The following is a 17,750-nucleotide window of genomic DNA, read 5'->3' as shown; positions in this document are numbered from 1 at the left end:
ACTTTTGGCATTGTGGTGAAAGACATCTTGACACTTGCTAGCTCCTGCCACTCGTGTGTGTTCGAGTTTGTGAAGCGTGAAGGCAACAAAGTGGCGCATAGCTTAGCTAAACTTAGTAGTACTTTTGATACTCTGAGAGTATGGTTGGAGGAATATCCAAGTGGTATTCATGAACTTGTCATGGCTGATAGCAGCTCTTCTTCTACTTAATAAATGTTGAGAATGCAATGTTTCCCGTCAATGGCTGAGAATATATATATATATATATATATATATATATATATATATATATATATATATATATATATATATATATATATATATATATATAGGGGAGGGATCCGGTGAGAATAGGTTCATATGTGAGAATTCATACTTATATGAGAACTAATTTTAAATTTAGAACATGTGAGTAAAAGTTTAGAACATACGAGTAAAAATTTAGAACATGCGTCTGAAATTAAAATTTAGAACATCTGAGTAATAATTTAGAACATCTAAGTGAGTAATATGTTTAGAACATTTGATTTAAGAATTAGAAAAAGTGATTAAAAATTTATAAAATCTGCTTTATGAAATTTTAAACATATGAGTAAAATTTAGAACATTTGATTTAAGATTATGAACATGTGAATAAAAATTTAGAACAAACAAATATAGAATATAGGAAGTGTGAGTAAAAAATTTAGAGCATACGAGTAAAAATATAGAACATATGCTTTAAAATCTGGAACACATAATTAAAAATCTTAGAACACACATTTTAAAATTTAGAACATATAAGTTAAAATTTTGGAACAAGTTATTTAAAATTTATGAAATTAAACTTAACTAATTTATGGTTTAGAACATGTGAATACTAAATTAGAACATTTGATTTAATTTAGAACACCTAAGGAAAAGTTTAGAACATACAAGTAAAAATTTAGAACATAAAGAGTGTTCTCACATAAGAAAAATTCTCACAAGAGCCTCCCCCTATATATATATATATATATATATATATATATATATATATATATATTTGAGAATTGGAATTGAAACCTATTGCAACCAATTTCAATTCGGTTCCAAAAATTGAAAATTGAGAATTGAAATTGAAACCGTTTGCAACTGATTCCTTAATTTATTACCCTAAATTAGAACCATTAGATCTAACTCCATTTATGGGCCTGTCGGTTCTTTACCGATTCCAATTTCAATGGAGAGTCCCTGTAATTGTACGTCACCCCTAAATCCAATATGTTATCTTGGTTTCATAAAAAAAAAATATGTTATGTGTGAAATTGTGAAGGGTGATTAACAATATACGAATTTTTTTACAAGAATAAATATTTAGTGGATTGCACAAGTATTTTCTTGTAACATAATTAGAGGTCGTTTGGTTGGATCGGTTAGAATGGTCATGGAGTTAGAATCCATTCCATATATTTTTTGGTTTATTGAGTTTTTTTTTTAGTAATGGAATCTCATATATAAGACTACGAATCTATTCAATTTAGTTTAGCTCCAATCAATTCAATTCAATTCAATTCAGTCTAGTCCAGCTCTTAATTTCCTTCTCTTATAAAATATTCATTTAAGCTCTATTCAGTCCAGTTCAATTCAGTTCAGTTCAGTAAATGTGAATAGTACATATATTAAAATCATTTGGTTTCTAAGAGCATCAATGGCAAACTACATGTTCTTGCTTTGCCACATCAATTTTTTAAGATAAACACTTTTCAGCAACAATGTGTTTAAATGGGGTAAACTACAACTAACATCTCCTAGTTTGCAAACAATAATTTTTTTTAAAAAAAAAATAAAATTGTGCACATGTTATGATGTTACAATATGAGTAGATTTTTTTTATTTTTTTTAATCAAAGATGTAGCTTGTTTGAGCTATAGTTGCTTAAATTTTTGTTCTTTGATGATAATCCATTCTATTTTATTCATGAAGTACACAAAATATAATTCTTTCTAACAAAAAACCAAACAACTTTAGACTAGTATGAGATTTAAAAATTCATATATTTTAGTATGAGATTCCAAACCAATTCAATAATATCTGATAAACCAAATAACCCTTTAGTGGATTATACACTACACAATAATCTCTAATCATATACCAATTGAATATTGGTGTAGTAGTGATCGGGGCTACACTTGGTAGGGAAGACCTGTATTTGATCCTCCGCAATAACAATTAAGAGGGGGTGAAAGGGTGAGACGGGTGGAACACAAAAAAAAAAAAAAAAAAAAATCTCTAATCATATAATCCTAGTCCTTTTTAAAAAAAAAATAAAAAAAAATCTAGACCTAGTTTTGGGATAAAATTAGAGATTTCGAAAAGCCCAACTCAATTTTCCATATCAATCTTCCAAATCCCGCACAAATCTAAATTACATTGGGAATTTCAAGAGTCACCAAATTCAAAAATTAAAAAAAAAAAATAGAGTAAAATTTTTACAGATACTACAAACTCTACTTCGGAATTCTCTGCAATTTTCTCTAAATTCATTCAATCTCTCTCTTCATATTTTCCGCTTGTTTGTGGATAATTTCTCAAAAATGGGAGTGAAAGAAGTAGAATGGCCGGCAATTGGAATCGATCTCGGAACCACTTATTCATGCTTAGGAGTTTGGAATCACAACCGTGTCGAAATCATCACGAATGATCAGGGTAACAGAACGACGCCGTCTTGGGTTGCCTTCACCGAAACTGAACGTCTTATTGGTGATACTGCTAAGAATCAAGTTTCAAGAAACCCTACTAGCACTATCTTTGGTTTGTTCTTTTTTTTTTTTTTTTTTTTTGTTGTTTAATTATAATCGCAACAATTAGACTTTTGCATCTGAATGATTATATTTATTGTGTTATCTTGCCTTATTTGCCGGTCTCGAATTAATCAAACTTATGATGTTTTTTTGTATTCAAGGGTTAGGATGACTAAATTTGTTCATTAGTCTACCTTTGTTGTTTAGATGCGTCATATAATACAAGTATAGGTTGTTATGTCAGTTGATTACTTAGTTTTAGGAATATGTTGAGAAGTGTCTGGTTAATTATGTACTTGGTAATTTGGTATTACAAGAGTAGGCAGATTTTTAAAGTTTTTGTTGAGTGTTACGAATTATTTGCTATTGGGACATTCACTTTGAAGCTGAATAATGGAGTACATATATTTGCTTGGTGTTTTAATTATAATGATGATTATATTGAGGTCTTATGTTGAACGCTGTCGAGTTCTGATCTGGACTTGCTTTAAACATGTATATACCCTGCCCTTTTTGGCCTGGCATTATTCTGTTTTCGAGTTTTTTTTTACGAGTTTGCTTATGGTGCATTGGTACTACTATTGAGTGTTAAGACTAGAGGAGGCCTATTGTATGCTGTGCTTTCAGTCTTGTATATAATTGGGTTTTGAAAAACTTCAAAAATATTTAATTGGCCGTTTTAACATTCTATGTTGCATCCTAATTAATTACAGATGCAAAGAGGCTTCTTGGTAGGAGATACAATGATGAAAGTGTTCAGAATGATATGAAGTTATGGCCTTTTAAAGTCGTTGCTGGTCCTGATTGCAATGAAGATCAAAAGCCGTTGATTGCAGTGACATACAAAGGTGAAGAAAAGAAATTTGCTGCAGAGGAGATTTCATCTATGATTCTTAGGAAGATGAAAGAAACTGCAGAGGCCTATCTTAGCACACCTGTACACAATGCTGTTATCACTGTACCTGCCTACTTCAATGATTCTCAGCGCCAAGCAACTAAAGATGCTGGTTTAATTGCTGGGCTCAATGTGTTGCGCATCATCAATGAACCTACAGCTGCTGCCATAGCCTATGGTCTTGACAAGAACTCAAGTAGCTCCACGAAGAATGTGTTGGTTTTCGATCTTGGAGGTGGGACTTTTGATGTGTCGTTAGTCTCAATCGAAAAGGATTTGTTTGAAGTGAGAGCTGTTGGTGGAGATACTCACCTTGGTGGGGGTGATTTTGACAACAGGTTGGTTAGTAACTTGGTGGAGGAGTTCAGGAGGAAGCACAACAAAGACATAAGTGAGAAGCCTAAGTGTCTTGGGAGATTAAGAGCTGCTGTTGAGAGAGCTAAAAGGGAATTGTCCTCAACTACTCAAACAACAATCGAGATCGATTGCCTCCTTGAAGGCATTGATTTTACTTCAACCATAACCCGTGCTCGATTTGAGAAGCTGAACATAGATTTATTTAAGAAGTGTGTGGACCTTGTTGACAAGTGTTTGAAGGATGCTAAGATGGAAAAGAGTGATGTTGATGAGGTTGTGCTTGTTGGGGGATCTACTCGTATCCCCAAAGTCCAGCAGATGCTGCTGGACTTCTTTGATGGTAAGGAGCTTTGTAAAGGCATCAATCCTGATGAAGCTGTCGCATCTGGAGCAGCTATTCATGCAGGAATCCTGTGTAATGTAATTGATATTCCTGCCAAGGATATGGTTCTTGTCGATGTTACTCCTCTATCGCTTGGTGTAGAAGTAGGAGGTGGCTATATGTCTGTTGTTATTCCAAGAAACACAACCATCCCTGTCAAACAACAGCGCGTATATGGAGCTGTATCAACAAAGAATGAAGACCCCTCCCCTGTTTTAGAAATTGCTGTGTACGAGGGTGAGAGACCGAAAGTTGAAAACAACAATTACTTGGGAGTTTTTGAGCTGTCTGGCATCAAAACATCTTCCAAAGGTTCTACATTGATAAATGTTTGCTTTGAGATTGATAAAAATGGAATTCTGAATGTGTCAGCTGAGGACACAACCTCTGGGAGTAGGAACGAAATCACGATCACCAACCATAGCAGGCTGTCAACAGAAGAGGTAGAGAAGATGATGAAGGAGGCTGAAGAGTACAATGCTCAGGATAAGGATCATGAGAAGATGATTAAAGCTAAGAACGCGCTGGAGGACTATGCCAATGAGATGTCAGAAATGTTGAGTGATTGTGGGAAGAATATTGCAGCTGAGGATCAAGAGAAGATGACGGATGCCATTGAGGAAACATTGCAGTGGCTAGACTGGAATTCTAAACACATTTATGAGGCTTCAACATATGTGGACAAACTCGAAGAACTTCAGAGTATTTGCAAGCCTATTGTTTCAAAACTGCGTTAAAGTAATGGATGAACCAGTTCTTGTATATTGCCTAGTAAAGCTATGGTGAAGTCTTTTTTCAGTTAGATTAAGATGTGAATCATGAAGTATCTTCTTTGGTTGTTAAAACTTTTTAAGATTATTTTTAGATTGAGATTCCCAGATTATTAGTATTGCAAAAACAATTCATTTAGTGTTCATGTTTTTTTGGACTTTGGAGTATGGTTGTTGATGATATTATGTTTTTTCCCTAAAGCACACCTGGAAGAGTGAAACAAAAACAAGGAGGAAGATCAGGTTAATCATCATCATTGTAGAGTCTAATTATTTTATTTTATTTCATTTTAAATATTGATTCATTTACATTTTTTATTTTATTTTTAAAAGATAAACTTAGTATTTTCTCACAAACAAGATACGGAGTAATTGATTGCTTGACTTTATCCAAATACAATAAAATATAAAAATCTGTATAATTATGTTAGATAATAATAAATTCACCAAAAATAAATGTTAGATAAGAATAGTACATTATTATCTTATAAAGGTTTAGGTTGTTTACAATGTTTAGGTCTTTTAGAAGTTGTTTTCAAAAAAAAAGTTATGCTGGTAATATAGATTCGATACCATTAGCAATCTTTTAAGTTTTGATTATTTTAAAATATAAAAATAAAAAATAGTCAAGCTGACTTATCTTCTTACTATTTTACCCTCACTTACTTTGCCATCAGCCTTATATTTAACCGGCACAAATTTAAAGCTTGAATTTCATTCATCCTATGTTATTCTGCTGCCTCTCTCTCTCACTGTAATTTTAAGTTTTGATAGACAGGAGAATGAAGGGAAAAGTAGGAGAGCCGGAGTGGCCGGTGATAGGAGTCGATCTCGGTACAACATACTCATGTGTTGCAGTTTGGCGTGATAATCGTGTCGAAGTCATAACAAACGATCAGGGTAACCGTACAACACCGTCTTGGGTTGCTTTCAATGACTCCAAACGCCTTATTGGTGAAGCTGCCAACAACCAATTCTTTATCAACGCTACCAATACTATCTTCGGTTTATCCCTTTCTCTCTTATTTTCTTATCTTACTCAATTTAGCTAATTATTAAGTAATAACTTTGTCATTTAACACTTGATTTAGCACTTGTTATCTAATACTGTAGTATTGAAAGTAATCCCGGCCCTATGTTCACTTTTGTTTGCCACAAATTTGTTTTTAGTTAAAGAAAATACAAATTTAATTTAGTTCATTACCTTACTTTTGCTAATATGGTTTGATTAATCTGAACTAATTTTTTCTAATCTGGTTTGAAATAAGTATAATAATAAGATGTTTGAATAAGATGAATTAAACATAACTTAAATCCCACCAATATTTGCGTATTATTATATGTTTGTATGGTTTACACCTAGTCAATGATATATATATATATATATATATATATATATATATATATATATATATATATATATATATATATATTTTTTTTTTTTTTTTATTTTTTTATTTTTTTATTTTTTTTTTTTGTGGAAAAGATTATGTGAAGCAAAAATTGTGGTATAGACTACAGAGTATGTACTACGAAGTACTTCATATAATTCTTTAGGGATTTTTCCTTGTACGTGGGCAGATTCAAACCTGTCAATATATATGCATCAATTGCCATTTGATAATTTCTATCAAGTCTATTTTAAGTTTGCTACTACTAAATTTTTTGTAAAGATGTTCCTTAAGGGATATGTTCATTAAGTTACATAATTTGATTCTTTCGTTACATCAAAATTTTGTTGACAAAAAAGTTAGAACTGTAATAAGCTCCAAAAACTTAAATACTTGTTAAGATCACTGCAACTAAACTTCTAGCTTGTATCATTATTTTATTGTTATTCCTTGCTTCTGTAAAGGATGAAATATGCCATGTTTAAAAATCTCAAATAAAGAATGAATTATGCCATGTTTGAAAATCTCAAAAGATATCAGCTTCAACAATTAAAATTCAGGCCATCTCAAAGTGCTTAGTGAATCGGAATGAACTGATCTTGCACATGTTCATCATTGTTAGCCAAGTCTTTTGTACCATAAGTTTATTATTTTATTATGAATTGCCTGATTATGTGTTTCATCCTTGAACACCTTCTCTACATGTTGATCAATGACAGATACAAAAAGGCTTATTGGTAGAAGATTCAGTGACGAAACTGTACAAAATGACATGAAGTTATGGCCATTTAAGGTTATAGCTAGTACTGCTTCAGATAAGCCGATGATTGTGGTGACTTACAAGAATGAAGAGAAGAGATTTACTCCTGAGGAAGTGTCTTCAATGGTTCTGACGAAGATGAAGGATATTGCTGAGGTTTTCCTGGGCATTTCAGTGAAAAATGCTGTTGTCACAGTTCCTGCATACTTCAATGATTCCCAACGTCAGGCAACTAAAGATGCAGGAACCATTGCAGGGCTCAATGTGGTTCGTATCATCAACGAGCCAACAGCTGCTGCCATGGCTTATGGGCTTGACACAAAAGCTACTAGAAGCAATGCTGCTTCGAAAAATGTTCTAATTTTTGACTTGGGTGGTGGGACATTTGATGTTTCCTTGGTGACCATTGTAAAGGGTGAATTTAAAGTCAGGGCTATAAATGGAGATACTCACCTTGGCGGTGTGGATTTTGACAACCGGCTAATAAATAGTCTCATACAGGAGTTTAAGAGGAAGCACAAAAAAGATATCAGTAAGAATGTTAAGGCTATTGGAAGATTGAGGGCAGCTACAGAGAGAGCCAAAAGAACACTTTCATCGGTTGCTCAAACTAGTATTGTAATAGACTGCCTTTTTGAAGGAATTGATTTTACATCAACCTTAAGTCGTGCACGTTTTGAGAAGCTGAACTTGGATTTGTTTAAGAAATGTGTGGACATTGTCGAAAAGTGCTTACATGATGCCAAGATGGAAAAGCATGAAGTTGATGATATTGTCCTTGTAGGAGGTTCTACCAGAATTCCGAAAGTTGAGCAATTGTTGCAAGGCTTCTTCGATGGGAAGAAATTAAATAAAGGTATTAATCCAGACGAGGCTGTTGCCTATGGTGCTGCTATCCATGCTGCCAATTTGAGTGGTGTCATTAGTAGCAACAACGATTTGGTTCTTGTGGACGTTACACCTTTATCGCTTGGTCTTGAGAATATTGATGATAGCATGTCTGTTGTGATCCCGAGGAATACACCCGTTCCAGTAAACATTACCGTAGGGCGTGAAACTATATTTGATAATCAGACCAATGTGATTTTTCGTGTGTTTGAGGGTGAAAGACTCATCGCAAAAGAAAATAATTTTTTAGGCGAGTTTAGCATTAATGGATTCCCTCCGAAACCAAAAACAGAGACCAAATTTGATGTCACATTTAATGTTGACGTTAATGGCATTCTTAACTTGTATGCGAGGGAAAAAGAGACTGGAATGAGCAACCGCCTCACCATTCTCAATAACAAAGGGCGGCTTTCAAGCATTGAGATAGAGACGATGTTAAAAGAGGCTGAAAAATACAAGGCGCAAGATGAAGAGCATAAGAAGGCAGTGCAAGCTAAGAATGCACTAGAGAGCTACATGAACAATGTGTGGGATGCGTTAGACAATGATGTGAAGATCGAAAATCGGTCCGAGGAGGAGGAAAAGATCATGAAGAAAGCCCTTGAGGAGACGTCACAATGGCTGGAATGTAGTCCTGTTCATGCTAAGGCTTCCGAATATGAGCAAAAACTAAAGGAGCTGGAGAGCATTTGCATGACAGTTGGTAATTAAAGCTTGGACACAACAGCAAATTAAAACGAGAACTCATAGTGAGAAACGAAATTTGTTTCTCATGGGGGCATTTTCGTGAATAAATCAACAACATTTTCATTATTGTGGGCTCCACACTTGAATAAAGTTGTTGGTTTATTTATGAAAATGCTATATGAGAAACAAACACCATGAGAAACTGAGGCATCCTTAATTAAAACTTTCAATTTCATGAATTGCTACTTGAAATTTGAAGTATGCTATATGGATTAGAGCTTTTTTTGTTAGTTCGTTTTAGCTAGAAAATCGAACATTTTCCATGTTTTCAGAAGTTGTTTAATATGAAAAATTTGTCACCTATGGAGCTTGATAATCTTTGGAACTGTCCTGTTGTGATCTCAATATAATTTTGTTTGATTCTTCTGGTTTCTTTTTGTTCTTGCTAGCAACATTTTGGATTGTTGGTAGTAAACATGATGATTCCCGATCTTAATGCTAAGAACGTGTTGGAATACTGTGCTAATGAGATATCGAAAATGTTATGCAATTGTGGGAAGAATATTGCAGCTAAGTAATGCTTAATTTTTTTTAAGGTGTAAAACACATATGTAATGTTGTTAAGAGTTATTCTTTGATTTGAAAGAATTTTGCAATGTGTAGTAAAAAAGGTGAAGGGCTAAAGGCTAGGTTAAAGGAAGTCTTGCTTATGCACTTTGATATAGAAGCGTACCGTGTACATTGTTTGCCAGAAAATTCATGTTTAGGTTTATTTTTAGGGTCTGTTATGTTCACTTTATTTTCACTTATTTCAGGTTTAATAAGTTCAGATAAGTTCAGGGTTAATAAGTTCTAAATTAACGTTCTCCTCACCTTATTTCCACTTATTATATTTATATAGAGTTATTACTAATCAAGATTGCTTTTCACTTTTTTTTTTTTTTTTTTTTTTTTTTTTTTTTTTTTTGTAAAATTTTATGTGTTTTATTATCATGATTTCATATAAGAATAAAGTAACATTTGCATAAAAAAATAAAATTAAAGTAACGTTATACCCATAAGTTATGGTAAGACTAGATAAATTTTGCTTATATAAAAGTTAGGATATTTTGTGAAAAACTACCTTTTAAACTTTGACTTTTGCGAGAAACTACCCTAAAAACAAAATGTTGTAATTAACTACCTTATAAAGTATAAATGTTGTAATTAACTACCTTATAAAGTATAAAATGTTGTAGTTGACTACCTCCCACCGAATAACACATTTGATTATTATTTTCTGGTGTTGACCATGTCATGTGAGGGTCACATGACCCTTTAATGACGTAATTCCCCCCTTTCTCCCAAAATTTCCCGCTTTATACCAACTATTTTCCATAACAATACGATTATTCATATTTTATATTGTTTTTTGCAACCCCTTTGATAATTATTTGGGCTGAATTGGTGTAAAGCGGGAAATTTTGGGGAAAAGAGGGGAATTAAGTCATTAAAGGGTCACGTGACCCTCGCGTGACATGGTCAACGTCGAGAAATAAAAGTCAAATGTGTCATTCCGGTAGAAGGTAGTCAATTACAACGTTTTATATTTTATAAGGTAGTTAATTACAACATTTTGTTTTTAGGGTAGTTTTTCGAAAAATTAGGAGTTTAAAATGTAGTTTTTCAAAAAAAAATCTAAAAGTTAAGCAAATCAACAAGTTTAATATATTCAAAAATGCTAATATTTTCATATTTTATTGCTTTTATTTTAATATATTGTTATAGATATACTCATATTACCAATATGTTACACAATATGTTTCAAGAATGACAAATAATGTCTAATAAAGTCTTATAAGTGTTAATAAGGTTTAATAAGTGAAAATAAGTGTTAATAAGGTGTAATAAGTTCAAATAAGTTCAAATAAGGGTTGGTAAGTTCAGATAAGTAAAAATCAGGTGAATAGAACACACCCTTAGTGTTTTAATTTTAGGTCAATATATGATGTACAATTGGTTGAATTTTGTATATGATCCAACAAAAGATACAGAGTATTTGACATGTGCAAATACATTGTGTGCAAATGGGGTTTTTTATTATTATTTTTATTTTTGGAAAAATATCACATGAAAAATAAAAAAAAGTACTAACCATATCAATGTCGGACAACCCAATAAATGAATTTTTAACTTTTTTTTTCTTCTTAATATGAAGCTTGCTATGCCACATAAGATTAGCTACTTAGCAAATTATAGGACCACTCCAATAATGAACTAATTAGCAAATTAAACTCCAATGATAAGTTTATTAGCAAAAAAAAATAAAAAAAAAATAACTTAAGGAATAGTTATGCTTAATTAGGTATTTTATTGTAAAAAAGTTTCACTGAAGGAATAGTTATGTTTAATTAGGTAAATGGTATAATAAAGAAAATCACATTTCATGTTCTTGTTAATAAAAATTCTGAGTATTTATCGACTGTAAGACTATAATACGGTTTTGATTTTTTTTATTATACTCCCTCTATTTTTTTAAATACATCAGTTTGACCGGCATATTTACACAAAAACAACTATATTTAATTTTGTATTAGTAAAAATTGTAACAAAATTATATTATGAAATTAGATATTATGACTAATTTAATAATATATTATATAATAATATTTATTTATTTTTTATAGGTGTAAATAGTGCAATTGTCAAAGTGATGCATTTTGTTAAAAAAAAAGAGTAGTTTTAAACCATGACTTAGTAATGTAACGGCTGTGTGAGCAAAAACCAATTAATGGGGTTCAAAGGAGAAAAAAAAAAAAAATCTTATAATTGAAGGTTGTTTTCTGAAGATCTGATAAATTGAAATAAATTCATGTGTTGATAATTCTCAATCTACTCGCTATTATTTTCCTATAAATCGTAGACTCGTAGTTGGTTTAGGACTTTTTAACCCTATCCTTATCCTAATAGAGTCTTAGATTTATTTTATTTTATTTTTATTTATTTTTTATTTTACTTTTTTTTTTTTTTTTTTTTTTTTTTTGAGAAAAAGAGTCTTAGATCTAAATTGTGAATTTAAAACCCTTGTTTGGTGTATGAAACCCTTTTTTACTGTTTTTTTTTTTCCTCTCGCTAGAATTCTTGTTCCTATAGTTTCAGTATCACCAGAGATAATGGGACTAGGAAAACCTGAATGGCCGGTGATCGGAATCGATCTCGGTACAACTTACTCTTGTGTTGCTGTTTGGCGTCACAATCGCGTCGAAATCATAACAAACGATCAGGGCAATCGTACTACACCGTCTTGGGTCACCTTCACTGATTCCGGCCGCCTTATTGGTGAAGCTTCCAAGAATCAAGCCTTCATGAACCCCACCAATACTATCTATGGTATGTTTAAATTTCCACTCTTTGTTATGTTATATTTCAATTGCAATCATACATAGTCTTTGAACTTAATTTTTTTATATGTTGATCATTGATAGATGCAAAAAGGCTTATTGGTAAGAAATTCAAAGATGAAACAGTTCAAAACGACATGAAATTGTGGCCGTTTAAGGTTATAGCTTCGGATAATAAAGATAATAAGCCAATGATTGTAACTACCTACAAGGGTGAGGAGAAGAGATTCACACCCGAGGAGATATCTTCGATGGTCCTTTCGAAGATGAAAGATACCGCTGAGTCTTTCCTTGGTATGCCTGTCAAGAATGCTGTTGTTACTGTTCCTGCGTACTTCAATAATTCCCAACGCGAGGCAACAATAGATGCCGGTACCATTGCAGGGCTTAATGTGGTTCGTATCATCAACGAGCCAACAGCTGCTGCCATGGCCTATGGTCTTGACACAAAGGCGGCTGTTGGTAGAATTGGGCGTGCAATCAATGTTCTAGTATTCGACCTTGGTGGTGGGACATTTGATGTTTCCTTGGTAACTATTAAAAAGGGTGAATGTGAAGTTAAAGCTGTAAGAGGCGACACCCACCTTGGCGGAGGGGACTTTGATAACAGAATGGTGAGTTACTTGGCCGAGGAGTTCAAGAGGAAGCACAAATTGGACATCAGTAACGATCCTAAGGCTCTTGGAAGATTAAGGGCTGCTTCTGAGAGAGCCAAAAGGGTACTTTCCTCGACTAGTGAAACTATTGTTACAATTGATAGTCTTTTTAAGGGGATTGATTTTACATCAACTATCACTCGTGCACGTTTTGAGAAGCTAAACTTGGATTTGTTTAGGAATTGTGTGGACACTGTTAAAGAGTGCTTAAGTGATGCCAAGGTAGAAAAACATGAAATCCACGACGTGGTACTTGTCGGTGGATCAACTCGAATCCCAAAGGTTCAGCAGTTGTTGAAGACCTTCTTTGATGGAAAGGAGGTTTGTAAAAGCATGAACCCAGACGAGGCTGTTGCTTATTGAAGGTTCAATGGGCACTCAAGAGGGGGGGGGTGAATTGAGTGTTAAGTAATCGTTGGCTAATTTTGCTTCTTTTCGGATTATGTGTGAGGAACCAGTTGTGCTGGTTCCCGTACGCAGCGGAATATAAATAAGCAATAAAGAAGACAACAAATTTAACGAGGTTCAGCCAACTCAGGCCTACGTCCTCCTATCCTAAGTTCTTTATTAATCTACTCCGAAAAACAAAGACAAAGAACACTCTGCTGTTTCCCTACTCCGGGAACCAGCAAACCCCACACTCTACTCCGAGTGTGCTCTCGACTTACACTCGTAAGCCCAATGTGTTTGAACTCACAAACACTCACCCAGCCTTTAACCCCTTTGTTAAAGACTCAATACAAGAATCAAGAACTCTCCTTTGATCTCACTTCTACGAAGCTAATTAAGAGAAAATGTTTTTGTACTAGAATGCTCTTGTATATGACTTGATGAATGGGATTAGTGCTTAAGTATATGCTCTCAAATAATTGCTCTTTTTAATTTCTGGAGAGGCACACGAAATATGTGAAATAAGATGAGTTTATATAAGCTTAGATTCCTAAAACCTAGTTTCCTTAAATCACACAATCTTAGAGAATAAGATATATTGTAATTTTAGGAAAGTATTTATCTTATTTGATTTAATCACAAAGATAGAATCAATTAAGATAAATACTCCTAGTTTTTAGGTAACCAAGAATATTTCATCTTATTTCCAGCTGCACAAAATATTTTCAAAATAATCTTTTCGAAAAAATCTTTTTGTAAAATCTTTTTCCAAAACGGCAGCTCGAATATTTTGTACAGTGAACCTGGTTCCCCGACCTGGTTCCCTGAATTGAAACATGTTATGAAACCTGTTCCAACTTTGTACCAGATTTCATATCATACTTCAATATACTTTTAAGCACTTATATAACCCAAACATGCAAGCATACTACGGAGCATATTACATGAAAACCTAGATAACATATTAAAGCATAAATCGTCTTTTCTTCATGTAATCTTCAAGACTTGAATCTTCCTTGAATACTTCTATTATGAGCAAACAATCTTTCTTCGAAATATCTTCGAAAGGCTTCTATGCTCCAAGTCTTGGAATCAACTCAACTACTGCACGTGTAACATGGTTAATGCACAATAAAGAGTATGTGACTGCTTTTCCGCATAGCAGTCAAGGAAACGGTTCATACTGGTTCCCCACCAGTACATAGCACATTTATCATCTAACTGTTTCCTGTATATAGATAAGTTAGTTCAATAGATAACTCATATAATCAATAACTTATCTAGGAAAACAGTGTTCTATTTTAGTTGGTTCCCCCAACTGTATTGAACACTTTCAAAGACCTGTTTCCCTTAGCTGTTTGTCATCATTCAAAACTATCAATCAAAACCTAAGGGACTCAACAAATTCCCCCTTTTTGATGATGACAAACTCTTGAAGTTCTTGAACCTGTGGACATGCTCAAAAAGAAAACCGTCAAAAACTTCAAGGACTCAAAACTCTTTGGAACAAGTCAGTTAGGCTAACTGGTCCCCTAAACAGAAAATAGAAAATACGAAATAAAAAGACTCAAACTGACTCAATCTAAACTAGCTAAACCTCAAACTGACTCAATCTAAACTAGCTAAACCTTAGGCTTCAACTTTAGACTACTTCCCCCTTTTGGCATCATTAAAAAGTATCCCAAAGTAAAAGCAATGTGCACAAGTTAATGTGCTTATCCATACAATGGCATCAACCACCATTCAAGCATTATGCTGCAAAAAGAGATTAGTCAAACAGTTCATACCATAGCAGAGTTAGTAGTTCATACAAGCCAACAAAGTTCAACCAAAGAAGCCCAAATCCATCCAAAAAGAAAGTACATGGAATGGAGAGAAGTAGACAGACCAACAAAATCAGTTATTTTAGAATAAACATGAGGGTGAGGAAACAAGAACAGAAACAGCATCACTCCTCATCATCATTCTCGTTCCCTTCCTCCTCCTCGAACTTTGCAACATCTTCTGTATTATCATCTGATTCCTCTTCATCCTTGTCACCATGCTCTGCTTAAACCAAAATCATTATATTACTAAGCATATTCTTGTGATTCCCCAATCTGTTTCAAAACCACTTCCTGACCTGCTGGTTCCTCTATTTTTTTTTTTTTTTTTTTTTTTTTTTTATAAATCATGAGAGATCCGCACTTATTCATAAAGTTCTCCTTGTTGCATAACGAGTACAAGACTAGCATCACATCAATCAAGCAAAGACCTCCACCCTTTTGTGGTGTGAAAGGTTCTTGCTGGTACCCTTTTTCTCTTGGTTTCCGGAAGAGAATTAATGGACTGTTCCTCCTACACCTTCTCAGTGAACTTCTTTAATGAAGATTGAGTTACTCTACTTCGTACCATGGTCTTAACAATGAGTGTCTCCTCATTGTAACCAACAATCTCTATTTCATCCTCTTCACTCTGACTTTTCCGAATTTCCTCCAACTTCGGGCTTAAGGACATTTGAGCTTCCTTCTGATGTTCCCCCTGAGACTGAGCTGGTTCCTTGAGTGAACAGTAACCGAATGAACAATGATGAATTTAAAGCATACGAGAGAGAGAAAGAGAATTTCGAGTGATGATGATTGATGATCTGCACAAAGGGTTAGTGTATATTTTTAACAATGAAGCACAAAGAGAGAAGAAGGAAATAAAAGAGTTAGTTGAGCCAATAAAAAGCAACTGTAAAGGATATTTTTAAATTGAAATCAAAAATTTGGTAATTATCTTTTACCATAATTATCTCAACCAACTATAAATAAGGCATGTGATATGTTTGCCTTTTATATGGGATTAAATAACTGAAATAAGATAAATTCCTTCCAAAAGGAAATATCTTATAGTAATCTTCCGAAAATAAAAGATATTATCGGATGACATATCAGAGCTGGTCTGCTGTTTCCCTTTGCTGGTACCTGTATAGAACCATGTCACGCTGTTTCTGGCAATTCAGCCTGATTTCACCTATTTCTTACAACAATGATTCTCAATCCTTTTGAGATTTTGAACCATCTACACAACACTTGAAAGATATCAACATAAGTATGTACACACACTATACAAGAGAATACCATTCTAACCAATCATTGAAGGAAGTAATTGAAGCCAATACCTAAAATCTAACTAGACCTAAAAGGACTCTTAACCTACAAAAAGACTCTCTACACAAAGGCTTTGTGAAGATATCAGCAATTTGATCTTCACTTTTACAAAACAACATCTCCACCAATCCTTTTTCCACATTGTCTCTTAAAAAATGGTGTCTTATTTCAATGTGTTTTGTCTTGGAATGTTGCACAGGATTCTTTGAAATATTGATTGCACTAGTGTTATCACAAAAAATAGGAACACTTTTATAAATAACACCAAAATCTTTCAGCTGGTTCCTTATCCACAGTAGCTGGGAACAGCATGAAGCTGCAGCTATATATTCAGACTCTGCTGTGGATAGGGCCACTGAATTTTGCTTTTTAGAACCCCATGAAATTAGACAAGAGCCAAGAAAGTGTGCCATACCTGATGTGCTCTTTCTATCAACTAAGAAACCAGCATAATCTGCATCTGTGTATCCAATAAGATCAATGGTACTGCCTTTGGGGTACCACAATCCCAGATTTGTTGTTCCTACAAGATACCTAAGTATCCTTCTAACAGCCTTCAAGTGAGATTCCTTTGGATTGCTTTGAAACCTAGCACACAAACCAACAGAAAACACAATGTCAGGTCTACTAGCTGTTAGGTAAAGTAGAGAACCTATCATTCCTCTATAAAGAGAAGCTTCAACATCTTTTCCCTTAAGATCAGCATCTAATTTTGTAGATGGGGGAACAGGTGTATCATAAGCTTTGCTGTTCTCCATGCCGAATTTTTTCAGCAACTCTTTTAAGTACTTTTGTTGATGGATCATTATTCCATCATCCATTTGCTTAATCTGCAGTCCTAGGAAGAATACTAGTTCTCCCATCATGCTCATTTCAAATTCACTCTGCATAAGATTAGCAAATTCATCACATAGAACCTGATTAGTAGCACCAAATAAAATATCATCAACATAAATTTGTACTACAATCAAGTGTTTCCCCCTGGTTCTTATGAACAAGGTCTTGTCTACTGTTCCCCTCTTGTAATCATTTGCCATCAAGAAATTGGACAATCTTTCATACCAAGCCCTCGGAGCTTGTTTCAACCCATATAATGCTTTGTCCAACTTGTACACATGTTGGGGGAACAGTGCATCTTCAAAACCAGGTGGCTGCTCCACATATACTTCTTCCTTTAAATATCCATTGAGGAAGGCAGTCTTTACATCCATCTGAAACAGCTTAAAATTCATGTGAGCAGCATAAGCAATTAAAATCCTAATAGCCTCTAGCCTAGCTACTGGTGCAAACGTCTCATC

The 17,750-nt window shown here is 33.8% G+C and overlaps 2 protein-coding genes and 1 pseudogene across 2 annotated transcripts; all 3 read left to right on the top strand.

Moving 5' to 3' along the window:
* Positions 1 to 1,576: 1,576 nt before the first annotated feature.
* On the top strand, positions 1,577 to 5,521 carry LOC110725713 (heat shock cognate 70 kDa protein-like). The gene is made up of 2 exons (XM_021905181.1): positions 1,577 to 2,772; positions 3,476 to 5,521. The coding sequence occupies exons 1-2, from the start codon at positions 2,556 to 2,558 to the stop codon at positions 5,131 to 5,133; spliced, it is 1,875 nt and encodes a 624-aa protein (XP_021760873.1). The 5' UTR covers positions 1,577 to 2,555; the 3' UTR covers positions 5,134 to 5,521.
* A 427-nt stretch (positions 5,522 to 5,948) lies between these two features.
* On the top strand, positions 5,949 to 8,963 carry LOC110725718 (heat shock cognate 70 kDa protein-like). The gene is made up of 2 exons (XM_021905183.1): positions 5,949 to 6,171; positions 7,277 to 8,963. The coding sequence occupies exons 1-2, from the start codon at positions 5,949 to 5,951 to the stop codon at positions 8,914 to 8,916; spliced, it is 1,863 nt and encodes a 620-aa protein (XP_021760875.1). The 3' UTR covers positions 8,917 to 8,963.
* Positions 8,964 to 11,573: 2,610 nt separating this feature from the next.
* LOC110725408 overlaps positions 11,574 to 17,750 on the top strand; it is a 55,424-nt pseudogene continuing 49,247 nt past the window's right edge.

Source organism: Chenopodium quinoa, unplaced genomic scaffold (assembly GCF_001683475.1).
Source record: "Chenopodium quinoa cultivar QQ74 unplaced genomic scaffold, ASM168347v1, whole genome shotgun sequence".
Taxonomy (NCBI): Eukaryota; Viridiplantae; Streptophyta; class Magnoliopsida; order Caryophyllales; family Amaranthaceae; genus Chenopodium; species Chenopodium quinoa.
This window is presented reverse-complemented; position numbering and strand designations above follow the sequence as displayed.